Genomic DNA, 25004 nt, shown 5'->3' with positions numbered 1-25004 from the left:
GAGTGGACAGAGGGAAGCACTGGAGAATCATACTGAAAGTCAGAGTCTCTTGCAAACGCCCTGGTCACCCTGGAAGTGACGTGTTAACAAACTTCCAGGACCACATCTTACATGGAGGAGGTAGCATCACCAACCCAGACTTCCTCTAAGAATCGTCTGCGTGGGCAGGTCTATCCCACCTCATTCATTCCGACAAAAGCACTGCGATCCGTTTCGGTACTCTGGTTACACTAGCTGTCCCTCAAAGAGCTGTTCCGAAGGCTGAATGATACGAAAGGTAATCCTCATTCCGACACAAGAATGTAATAATGAAATCAATTATTTTCAGTTGACTCTTCTGTCATATGGCAAGATATAACAGAAAGGAGATCAGGGCTGAAGTAAACAATATTGCCAGGAATAACTGACAAAAACGATTACGAAGCTATCACTGTTTTCAGAAACACCCTTTAGCTGGAGAACAGAGGGAAGGAATCAGAAGCTCCCTGCTGAAAATTAGCGGGTGGGAGACCGAAGATTTTATAACCACCGGCCGGATGACGGGTTTACGCTGGACTGGCGGGTTTCTGTCAGGGAGGAACCTGGAGATGCCGAGCCCTTTTTCTGAGCAAGAAACCTCAGAAGGTTCTGCCTTACAGAACCTCACAAGGCAAGCAGAGAAAAGGCAGTGCGACATGAGTGCGTACGAAGGCCACGCGCCGGGGCAGGCCCCCCAGGACGGGGTGAACGGGCGGCTCGAGAAACAGCAGGAACTCAGGAGCTGTGAGAATCCTGCTGAAGAATACTTCCTTTACTTTAAAACAAACAAAAAACAGTATGTGGTCTGGATACAGATTTAGTGTAAATTTGCCGCGACTAACAAAAAAGATCTTCTCTATGTGGTATCTGAATTTTCAGTTTCCAAAAAACGTTTCAGAGGGGAGCTTAGATCAAAGAAGCAGTCTACCTAAGCCTGCTTCTGGGATTTGAAGGCGAGCCTGATGCGCACATCAACTTAAGACCTTTGCTAAATCAGAGGTTAACACGTGCACGAGGAGCGCAAGCACAGACTCACAAGTCCTTCCTGATCACACGACCAGAGGCACCAACCGTGGCTGCCACCGGGGCAGGGAAGGGCAGGGCGCGGATTCCTAAGCAGGCCAGCTGGAGGTCCACCGGGGCGCGGGGACAGGGGCGCGGGGAACGGCCGGCGCGTCCCGAGGAAGCATGAAGCGCAACTCAAACGGGAGAAGCGGGCTTTTCGCTTTTCCGCGGGGCCCCTGAGCCTCTGCTCAGCGTCCCTTCTAGGAGTACTGAGCCAGGTGCCTACCGGGGCACTTCTCTGAGCACGGCGAAGTGAATTCCCGCACGCCAAGTGCTTCAAACACCTGCGGCTGACAGGACAGGTCAGGCTGGCGGACGTAAACTTCACACGGACAGAGGAAGGGACGGCTCTGGCCGACACAGCCAATTCTGCGCACACTTAAAAGCAAGTCCTCGTTAGGAATCCACCTGCAACGAACATCCTCTTTGGTTACGAGCCCCTTAAGTCACAGTCATGAGGAAAAGACGCAAAAGCAAAACAAACGAACGCTCCGTACGTCAGAGTTTGAAGAGGGTCCCGTGTCCTCAGACAATCAGCGCTAATGGACACTTCAGGCCGAGCCGGCGGTGACACTGGAGGGGTGAGAGCACCCTGCGAAGCCACGGGTAGGAAGAGGGGCCAGAAATAAACACCCTGAGATCGTAAGTACACTTGAGCTACGCTTTCACTGGAAAATGGGAAAAGTAAGCAGGGCTTAGGCAATGAGACTCCCAGGATGCACAGGGAACAACGTGCAATCAGACCGATCGTCACAGCCGAGTCTGTTAACTGTGAAAAATCAGAAAGAAACCTAAAGTCTCCTTCCCTGGGAAGATGGACAAATCGACTGTGTATATATTCAACGGAACACTTCCGAGAAGCGAAGAGTACGTGAACTAGACCTGTACGTGTCAGGGATCCGTTTTATCAAACAATGTTAAGTCAAAACGCATGTTGCAAAAGGGTACACGGACTAAGGTCATCTTTATGCAAACTTTTCAGAGCATGCAAACATACGATTTCAGGGAGACAAACATAAGTAGCAAAATTACTGGGAGACGCGTAACAACTGAATCTCAAATGCAAACAGAAGTTGCCTGCAGGGGAAGGAAGGTGAGCAGGGGGAAAAGAAGAGAAAGCCCCCCCTCCGTCGCCTCTCCACAGCCACCTGGCTTGAACACCAACTCCGAGCACTGAGGTCTGAGCTTCGGTGTCGCCCGTGTGCTACGCGACACCCACACCGTCACGGGGCTCCCTCTCCCGTTCAGAATCAAGTGCGAGCACCCTGACTTCCCTTACAAGCACCGTCCCCACGTCCCCACGCTCCAGCGGCACCCCCAGCATCCTGGCCCGAGAGTTTCCGCAACTGTGGCTCCCCGTGCCTGCGCCTCTCTCTTCCCTGACCAGTGCGTGGCCCGGGCTCTCAGAAATCCGGATGTCATCCCAATGCCACCCCTCACAGGGGCCTAACTTAGATAATCCCGGCATCTTCCAACCCCACTGATTTCCTGAGTGCACCGTACTGACTCCGTGATCATTTCGTACTACAAACACCGTTACTGTCACTGCTCAAACCTGCGCTCCTCTGAAGTCTGCGTGGGTGCACAGGAGGAGGGGCTGACTCCAGCAACCCTGCCAACGAGACTTCTGTCCCCTCTGCCAGTCGCCCTGGCGCATCTGAGACTGGCTGTGAGAGGTGGCAGGACTGCGCAGCCCAGAGAAATGAACTCCAGAGCACGCCGCTCACATCCCGGCTCCGAGGGGAGCACTTCGGCAGGTAAGTGAGCACTGTGCTGGCTCCTTCCCTAAAGGAGGAGTTTCACTACGTTGTCTTGACTGATTATGCTGACGATCTGCCCAAAAGGGAGCAGTCCAAAGGAAGCAGTCCATTTTTCTAGGTGCAAGGAAGAAAGAAGGCATTCGTATTGTCTACATAAGCTGAAAACCGATGAAAGTTATCGGCAAACAGCATTATGGTGGAAATGGAAGCATTCGATGAGAAGTATCATTTGCCTTTCCAAAACTTTTATGCACTGAGGGGTCAAGCAGAAATGGTCCGGACTTCACTGAGATACTTCGGCCAAAAGTAAGAACCGCCCATCTGTCAGGACAAGAGGGTCGCTGAGCAGATCGCACCCTGGTTCCAGACAGTGCCATCAGCACAGGGGAGAGACCGACCCGTTATCGCAGCCTCAGTACAGAATGCGCCATGGAAACCACCCCAGCCCCCCGCCCCACCAGCCGGGGTGCCTAGCGGCCTCTCCAGATGACACCCGGAGCAGTGCACCACCGGATCCTCCTGCAGGGCTGCCCGGCACACACGTGACCGAGCTCCGTAAAATCTTCCACGGAAGTTCACAGATACACGGCAACACTATCACACTCCTTAAAATCTGATCAGTTTCTCTCTCAACCGTCTCCACTCTTAAAACCATATTCTAAATAATCATTTAACTTAATTTCAAAAATCTTTTCTTTTACCAGAGGAGCCCAGTAGGTGTAGAGATAGCCTATTTTCAATGCTGGTACAAACTGCGAGCAGGATACTACCAGAAAATAGAGATTCAAGAAAAACTTGAACTGTTCATACAAAACCTAAAAAGGAAAAAGAAAAAATTAACACAGTCTCTCCAAGGAAAATCTTTAATACTTCAATCAAATAATTAAATCGGCACAATATCTAACTACATCTCCATCAAACATTGAGAATATGCCCTGAGTTACAGCAAATTTCTTAATTTTGGCACTGGCTTTCCAATAACCAAATCACATACAAAGCGAGGTAAGGTTACCTCAAAATTATATCTAAAATAAATTGAAAAAAAGACAATTAGAACTTTCAACTATGTTAAAAGCATCGTCTAAAAGTTTTGATTTTCCAGTTTTCCACACTGACCTACATATAAATATCTTTGTACGTACAGCAAAGCAAATGAGGTAGCAAGTCCTTCCCAGTGTTGGTGGTCGATAAATATATATTTATATACACACAAATGTGTATCTTGATAACTCAGGAAATCTTACAATGGGAAAGTCGTGTTAACCTTGTATTTATGCAACGGTAAAAAATAAAACACGACAGCCACGTTTCTGAACACGAACGTCAGGGCAGTTTCACAAAAGCTGAGTGAACAGGCAGAGAGTGCACACAACGTGACTTCACAAAACCGCCTCCGCCTCCTGTAAATATCTGCTTCCCGCAGACGGTAAGAGACGATGACATGTAAAAGAATGTGAATTCCAAAGCAATTTTGGGGGAGACAGATGCCTACGTATTTTTTACAGACTCTTAGCAGTGAACCTGCAACAAGAGCTTCAAATATAAAATAAATATCATTCGACAAAATGTTAGGAAGGCAAATCCTGCAACTTTCTGTTTTTGTTTTTTAATTCAAATAGAGTTGTCTTTAAGGAAGAAAACCCAAGATCCGGTATATTAATACACTTCTATTTACAAATTCTCAAACTATTAAATTGAAATTGAAAACAAAAATGGAAGAAACCTCGTGTTTACAGACGAGAAAAACTGAAACAGCAGTTGTAACCGCAATTAAACTTCCATCCTTGCAACTTGCAGTCAAAATCTCCTTGGATACCATTTTTTATGCAACTCGAAGGTAGGAAAATTTCAACCAGAGCAGAGCAGTGGGTTAAGTACTTACTGTTGACTTAAAGAGTCCGGAACCACAGGTTTCACGTAATGAAGTTTTCTACATCAACACACAGTTGCTTGTGCAACTAAAGCATCGGCTGCATTGATAACATGTTTATATTCATAATCATATTCAATTGCTGTCTAAAAATGTTTTCAGTCATTTCATAAATTAATCTCAGCAGGAGAGAAAGCTCTTTTTCCTCAGTGATTTCTTTAAAATCTCTGTTAGCATAAATTATATCTATTAGCAATTCAAAAATTGCCATTTGGTGCTAAAAATGGCATTGAATTCCTACTGTGCAATTACCAAATGTTTCTAAAATACTACGTTTTAGATGAAAAGCCTAATTTAAGAGACAATCTAAGGAAAAAAATTCACACGGTAAGACTTGTGCAGACAACACATCAACAGGTATTTTCGGGACACAGCCAATCTTGGCAGGCTGTGTGGATTTACTCTGGTCAAAATTAAGCTGCACTGTTGGCTTTAAGCCACTGTAATCAATACTTTCTTGTCTACTGAATGAACTTTGTGACCTTTAGGAAAATGTGCAATGCTTAGCCAATCCGCGAGTATTTAATAATTTAAAATTAAAAAGAAAGCAGCAGCTTCATTTAATGCAGATGAGAGTATTTATCTGCCTGAAAGACAGTTTACATTTTATATCCTGACAAAAGAGCAGTCTTTCAATTACGGAGCCAACGGTTTTGTGTGTTTTAATAAAGAGCAAATTAGATATCAAGCATTCACCAACTATTAGATGGATGGGGAAGGGTGGTGGGAGGTAATCAATGCCCAACATAAAATCGGCATGATTATTTACATAAAAACATGAAAAATAAGACAGCCCTTATTTCACAAAACCAAGAGACTTTCTTGCAAAATAGCATAAAGCTAATAACTAGAACATGTCAAAAACTTTGATCTAGAAACATAATCAGTAGTAGCTGCCTTTTGCCTGTAGAAAGATGAATAAATTCGTCTATTAAAATAGGAAATGATGCACAAAAATCAAAAATTATCCAATCATTCTAAATACATACAAACTGAGTTTGTATGTATTTAAGACAAAAATATCACCAGCAATAAAAAAATTTAATCAAATATTTAAACCTCAATATTTAAACTCAGCATAATACCTATTTAAGATAATGAATAATACAATAATACATGGCCTGAAATTCATAATGTGAAGTAGAAAATCCATCCATAAATGCTTACAGAGATTCTGTTACGGAGTCCTGTCTGTGTAAGCACTTATGTTACTCTCATTTGGAGTCTCCTACGCAGGCTTTACACTTGGCATTCAGCTTCACTTCCAAACAAAACTTACAGCTCTTTTCTGATAATTTAATTCAGGCCTACTTGGTTATTTCTACAGAAGCATAAATATTTTTATCTAAGGATGAAGTCAAACTATAAACTTTCTCTTTTCTTAATTTTTTTTTTAATGTTTATTTTTGAGACAGAGAGAGACAGCATGAACGGGGGAGGGTCAGAGAGAGAGGGAGACACAGAATCTGAAACAGGCTCCAGGCTCTAAGCTGTCAGCACAGAGCCCGACGTGGGGCTAGAACTCCCAGACTGCGAGATCATGACCTGAGCCGAAGTCGGACACAACCGGCTGAGCCACCCAGGCGCCCCAAACTATAAACTTTCTTAAGTTGAACTCTATGCTGTACCCGTAAAAGTGTGCATGAATTATTTAACAATCATCTGAAACATGAATGGTTCAAAAACAAAGGGACACTGATTTGGACGGGACACAATTAAAAGGGGGGGGGGGGGAAATAGTGAAAACAAAAGCAGCTGGCAACGTCTCATATAAAAGCCCAGTTTTAAGAATGTAACAGCCTTACCCCGGGTATAAAGGTAAATATATTGTATTTCTGGTTTTTGATAGAGTTTCGGGGATGCTTCTCTTCACACTTTTCAGGACATCCGAGCCACACTGTGCGAGCTTTTAGTTCTCTCTTTCTTTGACAAATATTTACCAGCCAGTCACAGCAACTGCATGAAAAAAAGAGACACATTATGAATGCTCTATTCCAAGTCTTTAAACTAATCATACACATTTAGAGCCAATACGGATTGTTTCTGTGTATATGCACCAGACACTGACAGCGTATCTAAAGCTAATCTGTAGGGTTGTCTTAAAATAAGTTTTATGGATATGAAGGTGTGACAGAAAACACTGAAGGAAACTCGTATGAGCAAGTATATGACGACTTTTAGAACCTCAAGGAAACTATCTTCCCTGTTTAGACCAAACAGGGTCGAAACAAAACGAAAAACAAAAAACAAAAACAGAAAACCACACTGACATCCTGAAGTAGTCAATGCTTTACTACGCTGAGAAAAAGACAGTCTGTTGTTCATAATTCTCAACACACCGCTCAGGAATTTGATGATAGAGGTCCTCAGACATCAATTCATCCCAAATGTGACCTGCCCTCTCTTCTTCGAGGGGACCACTTTTTTCCTTTCTAAACAGGCAACTTTTCTAGTAGCATTAATACAAAGTTAAGACTTACGGCTCAATTCAGTATTTAGAAAGGGTACTGATGCTCAGTGGGATGTTCTAGTGACAGTGACAGTGACAGCTCCACTGCATTGTCATGCAGCCATGCTCATCTGTGCAGTAAACACGAAGATCTGTCCTTGCTCTAACAGCACCAGGGCTCCAGGAGCACAAATACTTCTACTCCCTGGACGTCCAAACCACCATTTTTGGATAGAGAGAATAAAGTTTTCTCAAAATACTCAAGAAAATGATGAAAAGGCATCAGAGCCATCTCAACTGAGCGTAACAGAATCGTGAATTTAAAATCTGATCTAATTCAGATCCCCACAACGCCGAGGAAGCCTGGGAACATTCTTCCAGGTGCGCTCCAGGCTGGACGGGCAGGCCGGCGGCAGAAGGCGCAAATGCCGAACTCCCCTCGGTGACAGAGGAAGCTCAAAAGGTCACAGTAATTTTGCGTGACGACGACAGTCTTCTAGGCGTCATTACAAAATGAGGCTGACGCGTCTGGACTTGTACCTTGAAGTCACCGCCTAACTTCCACGGTGGGGCACTAGCCGACATGACCCTCCGGAAATCGCCTGCCTTGCAAGTGATCAAAACGCAGACACAGCGCTTCACGGCCCAGCCGGGAGGCATCCCATGTGAGCGTACAGATGTGTGCAGTGCGTCTCTACGGACGGTCTGCCTACTTGCCAGCTGTGCCCAGAAGATCTTCGGTCTGGAAGGGCAGGGCTTTGCCCTCGGAAGCCCCCTGGCCTTCGGTCGTGGGCACCCGGCCACAGCACCGGGAGCACTGTCACCGTGAGTGAGCTCTCCCACGATGGGAACGCATGCGGCAGCCAGACGAGCGGGTCAGCTCTGACACACCCCCAGCGACCCTCCTGCTTCAACAGACAGCATCTTCACATATCAAGTATACTTTTAAGTCTCCAACTGTTATAAATCAGGATGTTATTAAAGTGATTTAAGGCTGTCTAAGTATTCCCATGTTTACTGCTTTCTTTGGCGGGGGGGGGGGGGGGGGGGGAGTAAGGGATTGTCAAGTAGCTTTAGTAAAATGTTAGGGATTTGTGATCTGTTCAGGCGTGAATGAAACAAAAATTAAATAAGACTTCAAATAAAATATAATAAGCATCAAACTCCCATTTCTCGCCTTGCTGCTGCTTCTACTGTGTGGCCTGGACACCCTCCCAAGGACTCTTCTCCTCTGGCACCATCCACCTTGCCACGCCCCTGCCACCCGCCCCTCCCCCGTCAGGACCCCAGACACCCCGGAGGTCAGGGGGCTCCCTCCCGACTCCTTCCCGGCAGCAGCTCAAAATTGCCAGCCTCTTATCTACCGCATACAGCCGGTACTCCTGGTGCGCAAAAGCCACGCAGTTATGGTACACGAGACCCACGTTACACGAGCCGGGAGGGACTCTTCCCCAAACTCCGGGTTCAATCGGTCTGACACCCGCAACTGCCTTCCGGAGATGTCAGACCCCCACTCCCCCAGGAGGAAACTGGGGGCCAGAAAAGTAAGCAATTTCTCCAAGACGAAACAACTCGTTGCTGGCAGAGCTACGCGGCTTCCCGAGTCACACTCAGAACGCCTCCAATCTTAGAAAGTTGCATCTGACACAGAAGCGCACGTTACTGGGGGCGCCCGGGTGGCTCCGTCGGCTGGGCGTCCAACTTCGGCTCAGGTCACGATCTCACGTTCTGTGGGTTCGAGCCCCGCGTCAGGCTCTGGGCTGATGGCTCAGAGGCTGGAGCCGGCTTCGGATTCAGTGTCTCCCCCTCTCCTTGCCCCTCCCCACCCACTCTCTGTCTCTCAATAATAAATAAACATTAAAAAAAAAAGCTTTTTTAAAAAGAAGTGCACAGGGACGCCTGGGTGGCTCAGTCGGTTAAGTGGTCGACTTCGGCTCTGGTCATGATCTCGTGGTCTGTGAGTTCTAGCCCCACGTCGGGCTCTGTGCTGACAGCTTGGAGCTCAGAGCCTGGAGCCTGCTTCAGATTCTGTGTCTCCCTCTCTCTGACCCTCCCCTGTTCATGCTCTGTCTCTCCCTGTCTCAAAAATAAATAAACGTTGGGGCGCCTGGATGGCTCAGTCGGTTAAGCGGCCGACTTCGGCTCAGGTCATAATCTCGCGGTCTGTGACTTCGAGCCCCGCGTCGGGCTCTGGGCTGACAGCTCAGAGCCTGGAGCCTGCTTCATATTCTGCGCCTCCCTCTCTCTCTCTCTGCCCTCTCCTGCTCATGCTGTCTCTGTCTCTCAAAAATAAATAAACGCTAAGAAAAATTTAATAAATAAATAAATAAATAAATAAACGTTAAAAAAAAATTTAAAAAGAAGTGCACGTTACTGTACTGCCCAATATAGCATCCACTGGCCACGTGACTTTTTTTTTTAAGTTTAGTCAAGAGAGAGAGAGAACAAAAGACAGAGAAAGAGAGCAAGCATGAGTGGGGGAGGGCCGGAGAAGAGAGAATCCCAAACAGGCTCCATGATGTCAGCATGGAGCCCAACGGGGGGCTCAGTCTCACAAACCGCGAGACCACGGCCAGAGCCGCCATCAAGAGTGGGACGCTAAACTGACTGAGCCACCCAGACTATTCATTCGGCATGTAACTATCTCAGTATGAATCAAAATTCAGTGAAATAAAAAGTCCAGTTCCTCAGTTACATTAGCCACATCTCAAGGGCTCAACAGCCACCTTGGCCAGCGGCTACCATACCGGACATCGCAGATCTAGACCATTCCCATCGTCACAGGGAGGGTTAGCGGGCCGGGCTGGTCCACAGGGAGCACGGTGCAGACACAGGTGCAGCAGACAGGATACAAGCTTCCTGTGTGTGTACTTCCTTTAGCACTTCAATTCGGGGCGAAAATCCTCCAGGAAAGTATTCAAGCAGGAATTTTTGTTCTGAAACACCTACTTACCTAATGTGTGTGACAGCTTAACGTACACGAGTCGGGCAAATCTACCATGATATTGAAAACGAGAAAAATTGAGCGTTTGAAAAATGTAAAATTTAGAAAATGTGGGTTTTACAAAGTTTACGCTGGTATCAGCATATTCTTATACAGACAAAAGGCTCCATAAATGTAAAACCACTTTGAGCATCACATGCACACTGCAGACAACAGCTAAAATAAAAACGTCAACATCAACACCACTGCATGTAGCACCTGAACCTAACAACCCAGTAAGTGCCAAAGCCTCACACTCTATAAACTCTAAATTAAATACCAACAGCTAAAAACACGTATACTCAACAGTTTATTAATTTTTCCTTATAGCCCTGTATAGGAAAAAAAAAAAAAAAAAAAAGATTCCTAGACTTCCAAGATGTAACCATTATTTGAAACACTTGGCTACTGATAACTATCAACAAAAGTATTATTACTAAGTATTTCCTTATACAAATACAAAAGAAAGTAGTAGATAGGGAGCCACAATCCAATCACATGCTATTTCACAGAATTAAATGAATACAGAGCCTTGAGGGTTTCAAAGCCTGGGGTCCCACCAGAATTGCCACGGGCGATGCAGGCAGAAACTATGAGCAGGAGGGGAAGACAGGTGCCTTGAGTGCATAAGCCCCCAAAGATGAGTAACCCAGAAAGTATACTTAAGCCTCATGGAGCTGTAGAGGGAAGCAGGAAAATAAAATGAGGGGCAATTTCTGAGGAAGATGGATTTGTGGATACTGATAACAAGAGGGCGAATGACACGGAGGTCCTTGGGAGGAAACACCCAGGAGCTAGCTTCACCTGGTAACACTTCTTTGGAAGTGGAATATTTTCTAAGTGAGTGATTGCTCAGGAGACACTGCCCATTTATACATAAATCACCTTACATTGTCAAGTCAAATAAGACTAAATCCAAGAGTGAATACGGCGGAGCAGCATAGACACCCTCAGCTTGTCTTGTCCCTGAAACGCAGCCAGATCAGCACCAAGCCGTTCTGCACACCTAGGAAACTGATCTGAGGATTAACACAACAATCCGTATACCCTGAGCCACAGAACTCGGCAGGTACGCGCTGCGGAGACGTGAGCTGGTGGAGAAAAAAGCCCCAGAAGGTAGGGAGCTGTTTTCGTGGAGAGAGGACAGAGAAAGAGAAAGGGGGAGAGTGAGGCACATCAAGATCGTGCAAGAAAAGCACTCCCCCAAAAGCAGCTGGAGAGAAAGAGTGAAAACACTCGCAGGGAACTGAACAAGGAATCTGTTCCCAAAACCACTGACGAGAAGAAAGGAGAGGGTTTCAGTACCACCAGGATTCTACAAACAGTGGAACACAGTCTGAAGTTCTGGAGCCCAGTGCCTGGCGGTGCTCTGGTGAGGAAGCAGGGCGAAGCCCCAGGAGCAGGCAGCGGGGTCTGAGAGGTCGTGTGCCACACGGGGAGAAGCAGTTCCGCTGCTTGGAGTGCATTTGGTAGAGGCCATACAGCCTCCCCACGGGCAAAGGTCCCAGGGGATCCCAGAGAGCAGCCACGTTTGCTGGTATTGGGACAAAGATGCCAGAGTGTGGCAAAACCTGGTGCCAGCTGTGTGTTGTGATTGGCCATAACCTCTGAACCTCTGCTGCTGTGCAACGGCATGAACATTTTCTGGGGCAAGCCAGGACCGGCCATTGCTCAGTGAGACCCTCCCCCAGAGAGCTGGTGTGGGTCCAAGCCACAGGGGTCTCTGAAGTCTACAGGGTACCCTATGTGTGTAGAGATGGGGAGTGGACGGAGGCCTGAGACAACGGGGAGGTGCCTGATCACAAGTCGGTGAAAGAGCGAAGTTCCTGTGCCAGAGACTAGGCAACTGGGTGAAACCATTTCCATCTCTCATGTGCACGCACGTGTGCCACAATGATCCACCTCAGTAAGCTACGCAGCGCCGCCTACTGGACAATACAGCCGTTACACCAAGCCCTGTCCAACTGCGCCATCCAAGTACACCATCCAGAAGACCGGCACAAGTCCCTCCACCTGCTTAATGTAGGGACTATAGCGGGCTTCACTGTTCAGTTCTAAGGGAAACTGGATGTAACTTCACTGTAGTTTCATTCTGTTTTCTGGCTCATGTATTTGTTCGTTTGCTTTGCTTTGTTTTTGCTTACATTGTTTTCTTTTTTTCATTTTTCTTCCTCATTCTTGCATACAGAAAGAAAAATTTATTTTTATTATTTTTTATCTTATTTTTTACTTTATAAATTTTTTTTCTATTTCATTTAATTCTATTTTACTATATAATTTTTTAATTTTTTTCTTACCTTTTTTTCTTTCCCTTTTCTCTCTATTCTATCAAGTTTCTTTCAACAAGCAGATGAAAACACACCTAGCATCAAGCTTCATTTGATTTTTTGCTTTGTTTTTAATTTTTTAATTTTTATATTTTACTTTTTCTTTTCCTCCAAGATGACAAAATGAAGAACAAAAGAAAGAAGAGAAAGACATGACAGCCGAGGCTTAATCAACACAAATATAAGGAAGATGTCTGACCTAGAATTTAGAACCATGATAATAAGAATACTAGCTGGGGTTGAAAAAAGTCTAGAACCGCTTTCTGCAGAGATGAAAGAATTAAATCTAGCCAGCACGAAATTAAAAATGCTATAACCGAGATGCAATCTCAAATGGATGCGATGACGGAAAAGATGGACGAAGCAGAGCAGCAAATCAGCAATTAAGACGATAAAACTATGGAGAATAATGAAAAAGGAAAATGGAGGGAAATAAAGGCAAAATATCACGATTTGAGACTTAGAGAACTCAGTGACTTATTAAAAAGGAGTAACATCCGAATGATAGGAGTCCCAGAAGAGAGAGAAAAGGGGGGAGAAGGTTTACATGAGCAAATTATAGCAGGAAACTATCCTAATCTGGGGAAGGACACAGGCATCAAAATCCAAGAAGCACAGAGAACTCCGATTAGATTTACCAAAAACCAACAATCACCAAGGCAGACAACAGTCAAATTCACAAAATACACAGAGAAAGAATTATGAAAGCAGCAAGGGGAAAAAAAAACTTTTTAACCTATAAGGGAACACAGTTCAGGCTCACAGCAGACCTAGCCACAGAAACCTGACAGGCAGAAAGAAGTGGCAGGATATATTCAACATGCTGAATTGGAAAAATATGCAGCCAAGAATTCTTTATCCAGCAAGGCTCTCATTCAAAATAGAAGGAGATATAAAGAGTTTCCCACACAAACAAAAACTAAAGGAGTCTGTGACCACTAAACCAGCCCCGCAAGAAATTCTAAGGGGGACCCTTTGAGTGGAGAAAAGAAAAAACAAAACAAAAAAGACCAAAATCAACAAAGACTGGAAAGGACCAGAGAATATCACCAGAGACATGAACTCAAAAGGCAACCCAATGGCACCAAATTCGTATCTTTCAATAGTCACTCTAAATGTCAATGGACTAAATGCTCCAATCAAGAGACATAGGCTCTATACAAGACCCATCTATAGGCTACTTAAAAGAGACTCATTTTAACCTAAAGACACCTTCACATTGAAAGTAAGTGGATGGAGAACCATCTATCATGCTAACGGTTGTCAAAAGCCGGTGTAGCCATACTTATATCAGACAAACTAAATTTTAAAATAAAGACTGTAACAAGAGATGAAGAAGGGCATTATAACATAATTAAGGGGTCTATCCACCAAGATCTCACTGCTGTAAATATTTATGTCCCCAACATGGAGCCACCCAAATATATAAATCAATTAATCACAAACATAAAGAAACTCACTGATAATAATACCCTAAGAGTAGGGGACTTCAACACCCCCTTACAATAATGGACAGATCATCGAAACATGAAATGAACAAGGAAGCAATGGCTAAGAATGACACACTGGACCAGATGGACTTAACAAATATATTCAGAACATTTCATCCTAAATCAGAAGAATACACATTCTTACAAGTGCACATGGAACATTCTCCAGAATTCATCACATACTGGGTCACAAATCAGCCCTCAACAAGTACAGAAAGACTGAGATCATATCCTGCATGTTTTCAGACCACACTGCTATGAAACTCAAAATCAACCACAAGAAAAACCGTGAAAAGACCAGGAATACTTGGAAATTAAGCAATACTCTACTAAAGAATAAATGGGTTAACCGAGAAATTAAAGAGAAAATTAAAAAGGACGTGGAAGCTAATGAAAATGAAAACACAACCCAAAACCTCTGGGATGCAGCAGAGGCGGTCCTAAGTGAGAAGTATATAGCAATCCAGGCCTTCCTAAAGAAGGAAGAAAAGTCTCAAATACACAACCTAACCTTACACCTAAAAGAGCTGGAAAAGAACAGCAAATAAAGCCCAAAACTAGCAGAAGAAGGGAAATAATAAAGATTAGAGCAGAAATCAATGATATCGAAATCAGAGAAACAGTTGACCAGATCAATGAAACCAGGAGCTTGTTCCTTGGAAGAATTAACAAAATTGATAAACCCCTAGCTAGATTAATCAAAAAGAAAAAACAAAGGACCCAAATGAAATACTTTCATTTCACAAATGAAAGAGCAGAGATCACAACCAATGCTGCAAAATACATACAATAGTAAGAAAATATTATGAGCAATTATATGTCAACAAACTGGGCAACCTGGAAGAAATGGTCAAATTCCTAAAGATAGAATCTACCAAAACTGAAACAGGAAGAAACACAAAATTTGAACAGACCCATAACCAGTAAAGAAATTGAATCAGCAATCAAAAATCTCCCAACAAATAAGAATCCAGGGCCAGATGGCTTTCCAGGAGAATTCTACCAAACATTTAAAGAAGAATTAACACCTATTCTTTTGGAGCTGTTGCAAAAAACAGAAATGGAAGGAAAACTTCCAAACTCATTCTACAAGGCCAACATTACCTTGATTCCAAAACCAGACAAAGACCCCACTAAAAAGGAGAACTACAGACCAATTTCCTCATGAACATGGATACAAAAATTCTCACCAAGATACTAGCCAAACAGATCCAACAATACATTAAAAGAATTATTCACCACAATCAAGTGGGATTTATTCCTGGGATGCAGGGCTGGTTCAATATCCACAAATCAATGTGACATATCACATATCACCACATTAATGAAGGATCAGCAAGATCCTCTCAATAGATGCTGAAAAAGCATTTGACAAAATACAGCATCCTTTATTGATAAAAATCCCCAAGAAAGTAGGGATAGAAGGATCGTACCTCAAGATCATAAAGACCATATATGAAAAACCCACCGCTAATATCATCCTCAATGGGGAAAAACTGAAAGCTTTCCCCCTAAGGTCAAGAACACAACAGGGATGTCCACTCTTACCACTGTTATTCAACATAGTATTGAAAAGTACTAGCCTCAGCAATCAGATAACACAAAGAAATATCAGGGATCCAAATCATCAAGGAGGAAATCAAACATTCACTCTTTGCAGAAGACATGATACTCTACGTGGAAAACCCAAAGACTCCACCAAAAAACTGCTAACACTGATATGTGAAATCAGCAAAGTTGCAGGATATAAAATCAAGGCACCAAAATCGGTTGCATTTCTATACACCAATAACGAAGCAACAGAAAGAGAAATGAAGGAATTGATCCCATTTACAATTGCACCAAAAACCATAAAATACCTCGGAATAAACCTAACTAAAGAGGTGAAAAATCTATAGACTGAAAACTATAGAAAGCTTATGAGAGAAACTGAAGACACAAAAAAATGGAAAACCTTCCATGCTCATAGATTGAAAGAACAAATATGGTTAATATATAGCTCCCGAGCCACACGGCCACTACCAAGTTCGCAACGGTTCAGGCTCTCTCACTGACAGAAACTCGTAACACTATGCTGGATGCAATACAAATGCATCACTATTGATTCTCCTTTGTTGGTTATTACCTCTCTACCAAAGCCAGGACCGATTTTCCCATGTTTTCAGTCCTCATCTGGATCCCAGTCATCTCCTCACCCAAGTGACCCCATGTTCCCAACTAAGGACAAGACAAAAGTCATCCCGGGGGTGCCTGGGTGGCTCAGTCGGTCAAGTGCCTGATTCATGATTTCTGCTCAGGTCATGATCTCACGGTTCATGAAATCAAGCCCTACATCGGGCTCTGGTGTTGAATGTGGAGGCTGCTTAGGATTCCCCCTCTCCTTCTGTCCCTCCCAAGCTTGCACGCACACTCTAAATTTTTTTAATTAAAAAAAAAAACAAGACAAAAGTCACCTTCTCTAGCACTTCTCCACTCTTCCAGTGCTACCCTTCCCCCCCCCCGCCTAAGAGAATGGATTCTAGTCTTCCTTCCCAGAACTGTCCTTCTCCCCAAGGTGTCCCTTTCCTTTATTTTTCATAGACCTATGCCACATGTCCTGTGACGTGTTCAGAAACACCATCCTTCCATGTGGCTTCTTCTATGACAATGACAGGACTCTCAAATCTGTATCTCTAGACTCCTGTTTCTGAATCTGACACAACTGTTTGTATTACACCCACCCAACACAAGAGAGATTTAAAAAACAATTTTTTTAATGTTCATTCATTTTTGAGAAAGAGACAGAGCACAAGTGGGGGACGGGCAGAGAGAGAGACACACACAGAATCAGAAGCAGGCTCCAGGCTCTGAGCTGGCAGCTGACGCTGGGCTCGAACTCACAGACCTCAAGATCATGACCTAAGGCAAGTCAGATGCTTGACCGACTGAGCCACCTAGGCACACCCCAAAGAGAGATTTTAAATAAGAAAACCATCGATAGTTTTAGATGAGTAATCTATTTTAAACAAACAAATAAACCCATAGCTCACATCATACTTAGTGGTGAAATACGGAAAGCTTTCTCCCAAAGGCTGGGAACAAGAGGCAACAAGGGGGGTCATCTGGGTGGTTCAGTCGGTTGAACATCTAACTCTTGATTATGGCTCAGGTCATGATCCCAGGGTCGTAGGACTGAACCCTCATCAGACTCCCCATTGGGCATGGAGCCTGCCTGGGGTTCCTTCTCTCTCCCTCTGCCTCTCTCCTGCTTGCACTCTCTTGCTCTCTGCCTAAAAAAAATTTAAATTTAAATTTAAAAAAGTAGCAAAAAGGTATACCCACCACTGCTGTTTCACATAATAGTGTATGTTCCAGACAGACCCATATGCAAAAAAAGAAAATAAAAGGCATACAGGCTTAAAGGAAGAAATAAAACTGTCTCTATTTGCAGATGACATAACTGTTCAGGTAGAAAATTACAAAAAACCACTCCTAGCACTAACAGTAAGCTCAGCAAGGTTGCAAGATAAAAGACAAACACAAAATTCAACTCTAGTTCTGCACACCAGCAATGAACATATGGAAACCAAAATTTAAAATACCATGCCATGGGGCACATGGGTGGCTCAGTCAGTTAAGCATCCACTTCGGCTCAGGTCATGATATCGAGGTTTGTGGGTTTGAGCCCTGCATCAGGCTCTGTGCTGATAGCTCAGAGCCTGGAGTCTGCTTTGGATTCTGTGTCTCCCTCTCTCTCTGCCCCTCCCTGCCCCAAAATAAACAAACATAAAAATATAAAATAATTAATTAATTAGAATAAAATAAAATGCCATGTCAGTTACAAACACGAAAGAAAGGAAGGAAGGAAGGAAGGAAGGAAGGAAGGAAGGAAGGAAGAAGACTGACTGACTGACTCAGGAATAAATCTAACATGTATAAGACCTGGGTTCTGAAACTATAAAATGCTGATGAAAAATATCAAAGTTCTAAATAAACGGGGAGAAGTAAATTGTGATCCAGAAGATTCAACATAGTAAAGATGTCAATTTCCCCAAGTTAATATACAGGTTAAACATAATCCCTTATCAAAATTCCTGGAAGGACTTTATAGATTGGAAAAGATTATCTAAAATGTCTATGGAAAGGGACAGGAACCAGAATAGCTAAAAGAATCTGGAAAAAGAAGAACAAAATACAAGGAATCAACTGGCCTCTTTTTAAGACCTAGATGAAGAGAGAGCACTCCAGACTGAGGGGCACTAGCAGGGCAAACAGACGGACAGTACAGATAACAAAAGAGAGCAGACAGCCCCGCTCACGGACAGCCGACAGACTGGTGACACCAGTACAAGAGCCATTCAGGAAGGAAGGATGTTCTTTCCAACAAATGGTGCTGAGGCATCTGGATATACATAAGCAAAAAAAAAAAAAAAAAAAATCTCCACCGAAACTTCCCACCTAGCACAAAAATTACTCAAAAGGATCTAAACATAAACTATAAAACTTGTCAGGGCACCCGGGTGGCTCAGTTGCTTATGCGGCCGACTTCGGCTCAGGTCACGATCTCACAGTTTCATGGGTTGGAGCCCCGCATCCGGCTCTGTGCTGACAGCTCAGAGTCTGGAGCCTGCTTCGGATTCTGTGTCTCAGTCTCTCTCTGCCCCTCCCCCACTTCTGCTTGATCTCTCTCTCTCTCTCTCTCAAAATTAAATAAACATTAAAAAATTCAAAAGAAGAAAAACTATAAAACTTGTAGAAGAAAATCTTTGAGACACAGGGCTAAGTGAAAAGTTCTCAGATGTGACATCAAAAGTATAATGCTCAAAGGAAAAACAATCAAAATCAAAGACTTTGGATCTGTGGAAAAACTCTTTCAGAGGATGAAAAGATAAGCTACAGAGTGGAAGAAAATATTTGCAACCAACCTAGCTGACAGAAGATTCACAAGTAAAATATAGAAGGGGGCGCCTGGGTGGCTCAGTCGGTTGGGTGTCTGACTTCAGCTCAGGTCATGATCCGTGGTTCATGAGTTCAAGTCCCACATAGGGTTCTGTGCTGACAGCTCAGAGCCTGGAGCCTGTTTCAGATTCTGTGTCTCCCTCTCTCTCTGCCCCTCCCCTACTTGCACTCTGTCTCTCTCTGTCTGTGTCTCTGTCTCTCTCAAAAGTAAATAAACGTTTGGGGTGCCTGGGTGACTCAGTCGGTTGAGCGTCTGACTTCGGCCCAGGTCATGAGCTTGCGGTTCGTGGGTTTGGGCCCTGCGTCGGGCTCTGTGCTTACAGTTCAGAGCCTGGAGCCTGTTTCAGATCCTGTGTCTCCCTCTGTCTCTGCCCCTCCCCTGCTCATGTTTGTCTGTCTCTCTCTCTCTCTCTCTCAAAATAAAATAAAATAAAAATAAACATTAAAAAAAAACTTTAAGGGGCACGTGGGTGGCTCAATTAAGTGTCTGACTTAGGCTCAGGTCATGATCTCGCGGTTTGTGGGTTGGAGCCCTACAGTTCAGAGCCCGGAGCCTGCTTCGGATTCTGTGTCTCCCTCTCTTTGTCCCTCCCCATCTTGTGCTCTCTCTCTCTCAAAAGTAAATGAATAAACATTAAAAGAAATTAAAAACCAAAAGATTTAAAAAATAATAAATAGGGGCGCCTGGGTGGCGCAGTCGGTTGAGCGTCCGACTTCAGCCAGGTCACGATCTCGCGGTCCGGGAGTTCGGGCCCCGCGTCGGGCTCTGGGCTGATGGCTCAGAGCCTGGAGCCTGTTTCCGATTCTGTGTCTCCCTCTCTCTCTGCCCCTCCCCCGTTCATGCTCTGTCTCTCTCTGTCCCAAAAATAAATAACCGTTGAAAAAAAAAAAAAAATTTAAAAAAAAAAAAAATGAAAAAAAAAAATAAAAAATAATAAATAAATAAAATTTAAAATACGTGAAGAACTCTCAAAACTCAACAGAAATAAAACAAAACCAAGAAGAAAAAGGAATAGACCTAAAGAAACACTTACTGAACAAGACATGCCAATGGCAAGTAAGATAATCTCGCTAGTCATTTAGAAAACGCAAACAAAGACCACAGTGAGCCGTCACCACACACATATTACAGCAACCAAAATAAAAACAGTGACAACAAATGTTGACATGGAGACACTGAATCTCGCACACACTGCTGGTGGGAATGTAAAATGGCACAACCACTCTGGGAAATATAAATAGTCCAGCGGTTTCTTAAAAAACTAAACACACACCTAGGATGCAGCCCAGCAATTGTGCTCCTGCACGTTTATCCCAGAGAAATGAAAACACGTCCACACACAAAACACCTGCACTTGATGGTTCACAGCAGCTTTATTGGTAATGTCCAAACACTTGAAACAATCTCAATGTTCTGCACAGCAAGTGGTCAAACATTCATCCGTCCCATGGAATGCCAGCCAGCAATAAAAAGGAACACACCGTCGTCGATACACCCCACAACTTGAATGGATCTCAAGGGCACTGTGTTGACCGAACAGGCCAATCTCCAAAAATCACACACCGAATGGTTTCAGTTATAGAACACTCTCAAAACTAAACGTGCAGAGCTAGAGAACAGACTTGTGGTTGCCAGAGGCCAGGGACTGGGGCAGGGGAGGGAACAGGACCCCAGAAGGCAGCACACAGGAGACAGCTGTGGCGACGGGACGGGTCTGCGTCGTTACTGCCCTGGCGGCCTTGCGATCCCACGTGTGTAGTACAGTGAGTGAAGTACACACGGGTACAGCGCAGCCAGCTTCCCGTCTGACGCCACACTACAGGGATGTGAGATGCAACCCCTGGGGGGACTGGGTGGGGGCGGGTGGGACCCTCTTTACTATCTTTGCAATTTGCTGTGAAGCTATCATTATTTCAAAAGAAAAGATTTTTTTTTTAATAAAACAAAGAAAGAAAATTATACGTGATGCAAATACAAATCAAAGAAAGCTGGTACTGACAGAGGGAGGGAGGGAGGGAGGGAGGGAAAGAGACAAATCAAGAAACAGGCTCTTAATAATAGAGAGTAATCTGATGGTCACCAGGGGTGGGGGTGGGGCATGAAACAGGTGATGCAGATTAAGGAGCGCACTTGTCACGATGAGCACAGGGTGATGTGTGGAACTGTTGAATTACCACATTGTACACCTGAAACGAATCGAACACTGTAAATTAACTGGAATGAAAATTAAAAAATAAAAATAAAGATGGTATCATTGTACTGAAGTCAGACATACGCACGCACAGAAGAAACACCATCAGAGATAAAGACCAAACCAACGTAAATTAGTAATCCCACGCTTGCATCACCTAATAGCATACTCTAAAATATATAAAGCAAAACTGACATCATTTAAAGCAGGAGACACACCCTCAACGATGTGGAGAGATCCACCCAAGCTTCTCGTAACTGACAAACAAGCAAACTTCGGGAATACAGAGGACTCAACCAAGACAATCAGCTCTTATAACTCACTGACATACAGAGCAACACACACAACAACTAAAAAAATTTGTATTATTTTTCAAATACACACAGAAAATTAACTAACGTTGTCCGTATATGATGAATCATAAAGCAAGTTTCAACACATTACAAAGACTGAAATTAAAAAAATCATAAGTACGTTCTCCAGCCACAGTGGAATTAAGACAACAGTCAATTACAAAAAGATAATTAGGAAACTTCCCGACTGTTTGGAAATTAAGCAGAATGGTTCTAAATTGCATCGATGGAAGCAGAAATGACAATGAAAATCGTTATATATTTTTAACTAAATGATAATGAAAATACCATGTGTCAAAACTTAAATGCATTTATTTTTAAAACAGAAAAAACTGCAATGCTCATCTCAGGAAGCTAGAAAAAGAACAGCAAATTAAACTCCAAGTATGAGAAAAAATGAAGGGAAGACAGAAATCAATGAAACAGGAAGCAAACACCCTACGTTCACAGTGAGTCTCCTACAGTGCTTCGCAGAGAATATTTCACCTGAATCTAACAGCAAGGAAACCTCAGACAAACCCAAATTTGGAACATACAAAATACCTGATGTGCAGTCGAAAAAATATCAACACAATGAAAGACCAACAGCGAGGACGGTTCCGGATTAACGGACACTGCACAGACACGCCACCGAACAGCCACACCAGCCCAGAGAAGAAGTGCACGACGGAGGACGGGATGGGGACAGCAGACGGAAGGCACGGTACCAACACTACATCTGAACACGGCGACTGCGTGACGGCTGGAGGAAAATGCCCTTCTCCTACGAAACGCACGATGAAGTACTCGGACGTGGAGAAAGGAACGTAGAAGCAAGCTGGTCTGAACGACTCGGAAAACAACGGTAAGATGTGAAGGGAATGGTAGAATAGACATGGCAGAAGCTCAGAAATTAGTGACCTTGGGCAAAAGGCACATAGGAATTCTCTGTACAATTCTTGCAACTTGTCTAGAAGTTAGGACTTATTTCAAGATCAAAATTTAAAATTTCAAAAGCAAAGATACCACCGGATGTTTGGCTCTTTGAAAAAAAGAAAACTGATAATCTTCTATCAAGATTACTAGGAAAAAGGGAGAGACAAATTGACAATATCATCAATTTAAAAAATGTGACATCCCTACAAAGCCTCATGCATCTTACATCACAGGAATTTATATATTTGAAAAAAGATAAATCCCTTGAAAAGCACAAAGCATCACAACTGACACGAGAAAAACAAAACAAATCTGCACAGCTCTGCAACTGCTAAAGAAATTAACTCTAGAATTAGTAAGTGCCCACAGAGAACACTCTAGGAATACGGGCTATTTCACCTAGAAAATGTGACACAAGTCAGCGATTTCTAAAACCTTGTTTGGCCGTGAAATTCCTTCTTCGTATGAAAAGCTTACAAGAGGTAAGAAAGAAAAAGACAGACACCAAGTGGAAGTGGAAAGGGGGGTGGATAAGCCTCAATCCTGCCCGGGCTCACTTCCTGACTCGACACTGCCCACCTCTTTGAGGGACTCCTTGGAGTCCCTGGGAGCCCACGGAACACTGTTTGAAGACCGCTGCATGAGCTGACACTGAAATCAAATCAGTTGTAAAAACATCTTTCTGTAAGGGGCGTCTGGGTGGCTCAGTGGGTTGAGCGTCCGACTTCGGCTCAGGTCATGATCTCACGGCTTGTGAGCTCGAGCCCCGCCTCGGGCTCTGTGCTGACAGCTCGGAGCCTGGAGCATCTTCAGATTCTGTGTCTTCTCTCTTACTCTGTCCCTCCCCCACTCACACTGTCTCTCTCTGTCTCTCAAAAATAAACATTAAAAAAAATTTTTTTTTAAACATCTTTCTACAAACTTCTAATGGGATAAAGAGGACGATAAGATATCTTTCTACAAGTATGTATATTCTTTTTACGGGGAAAGGGACAGAAGTTCATGACCGTAAGAAAGGCTCCAACCACAAGCCTTGAACAGAAAGACTAGAAAAGCTGTAACTTCTTAGACACACTCTGCTCAAGTTATGTTGGCACTGGCCAGCCAGTCCCCAGGGCTGGAGGACAGCCAGTGGCGAAACTGTCCTACACACAGAGTGAGGTTTCACACACCAGACTCTAAAGTCAAAGGTGAGCAGACTTAATGCAGTTTATGTCAACCACAAGTGAACCTGTTTAAAGTATAAGCAGTCCTTGCCTTCATCTCCTTCTGGTTAAATTAACAGAAGAATCTTACTCCAAGTCAAAGCATTCCAGTCAAATAACGCACACAGGCGGCTACGGTGTGAATACATTACATTTTACGGGCCCATATCCGCCTTTTTGGACACAGGATAATCACAGACGAAGACAAGGGAACTTAGCTGTAAATGCTGATACGGTAACCAGAACTGATTCTACCATGCATTAATTACAAAACCGCTAATTTTCTCCATCTTCTAAGCATTAAGATGACCCATAAAAAAAGTGAATTTGGCTTTCCGGCCCCTTCTGGTTCTAATGGCTATCACTCTCCATGACGTCATTTCGTTCAGACTGTCTTCTTTAGTTTGATACGAAAATAAATGTTAGAAGCTAAGCTTTTAAATGTCTGAACTCTGTAACCCCGGTGCCCGGGACACTAGGCAGCAACAGATACCACACCTGGTACAGAGGAGCTTCCAGCCTCCACAGACAAACCGCTCCAGTCCACTCCTTCGTCGCGCGGTCCTCGCTCGTGGTAGCGTGTGGTAATCACTCTCGTCATTCTCAAAGCCTTCTTCAGACATCATTAGTGGCATTTCGTCCAGGTGGGCGGACTCATCTTCCAGCTGGTACCTGCTAAAAGGTAAGAGCAGAGTGCTGAGGCAGGCCACGCAGGCTTCCGTCACGGTGAGGGGATCATGTAGGACCCGAGCTGGTCCAACTTTACTGACCACCTCAAACTAAGCTGTCTGCAGCGCAGGCAAACCATTATAAATAACGGATGCGACTTTCCTTTGCAAAAATCTTACCTAGCCAGGGTAAGCAGAAACGGAAGAGGCTCCCCAAGGAAGCCGCCGTGACCGTGCTGTGAGGGGAGCCCCCCACGGTCATCAGGGTGAACGGTCAGCTCGATGGTACCACCCACTCACAGTGTTCAATTCAGGAATATAAAAAAGTCCATCATCTAAAATACTACTACTAGCAAAAAATGTATATGTCCGGGTCACATCTCCATACTGTTCCAGACTGAAAGGATATCAAATTTGACCAACTTTACACTCATCAATCAAAGTCATGGAAGTGACTTTTGACCTACGCAGGTGTCTTATGGTCAAGGCAGGAACCTGGTGCCCCTGGTTTGTTGTCAGACTTGACACACACAGCAAGAATACTATGTCCCACTTATACTTATTCTGTCTCTCTTATTCTCTTTTCTAAAACTTCCTATTCAGTTAAATTTCCTCCCTAGCCAGCATCCCTTTCAGAGTCCAACAATCCAAATCTTCTGATTCCAAAAACAGGCAGCCTACTGTCAAAGGTCCATTTTATCTTTCCTAAAT

At 44.0% G+C, this 25004-nt stretch overlaps 1 protein-coding gene across 11 annotated transcripts in view; it reads right to left on the bottom strand.

Moving 5' to 3' along the window:
• The window catches only part of ATP9B (ATPase phospholipid transporting 9B (putative)), a 254025-nt gene that overhangs the window by 208459 nt on the left and 20562 nt on the right, over positions 1-25004 (bottom strand). For 6 of the 11 annotated variants that reach the window (XM_045457995.1, XM_045458002.1, XM_045457997.1 and 3 more), the window contains exons 2-4: positions 24124-24300; positions 6579-6729; positions 3545-3658 (exon numbers count right to left, since the gene is read on the bottom strand). In XM_045457995.1, the coding sequence (XP_045313951.1) occupies positions 3545-3658; positions 6579-6729; positions 24124-24300 (442 nt within the window). The remainder of the gene's footprint in view (positions 1-3544; positions 3659-6578; positions 6730-24123; positions 24301-25004) is intronic. The other 5 variants (XM_045457996.1, XM_045458005.1, XM_045458004.1 and 2 more) reach the window with 2 other exon arrangements.

Source organism: Leopardus geoffroyi, chromosome D3 (genome assembly GCF_018350155.1).
Source record: "Leopardus geoffroyi isolate Oge1 chromosome D3, O.geoffroyi_Oge1_pat1.0, whole genome shotgun sequence".
Classification (NCBI taxonomy): Eukaryota; Metazoa; Chordata; class Mammalia; order Carnivora; family Felidae; genus Leopardus; species Leopardus geoffroyi.
The sequence above is the reverse complement of the archived record's forward strand: the minus strand, read 5'-3'. Positions and strand labels throughout refer to the sequence as shown.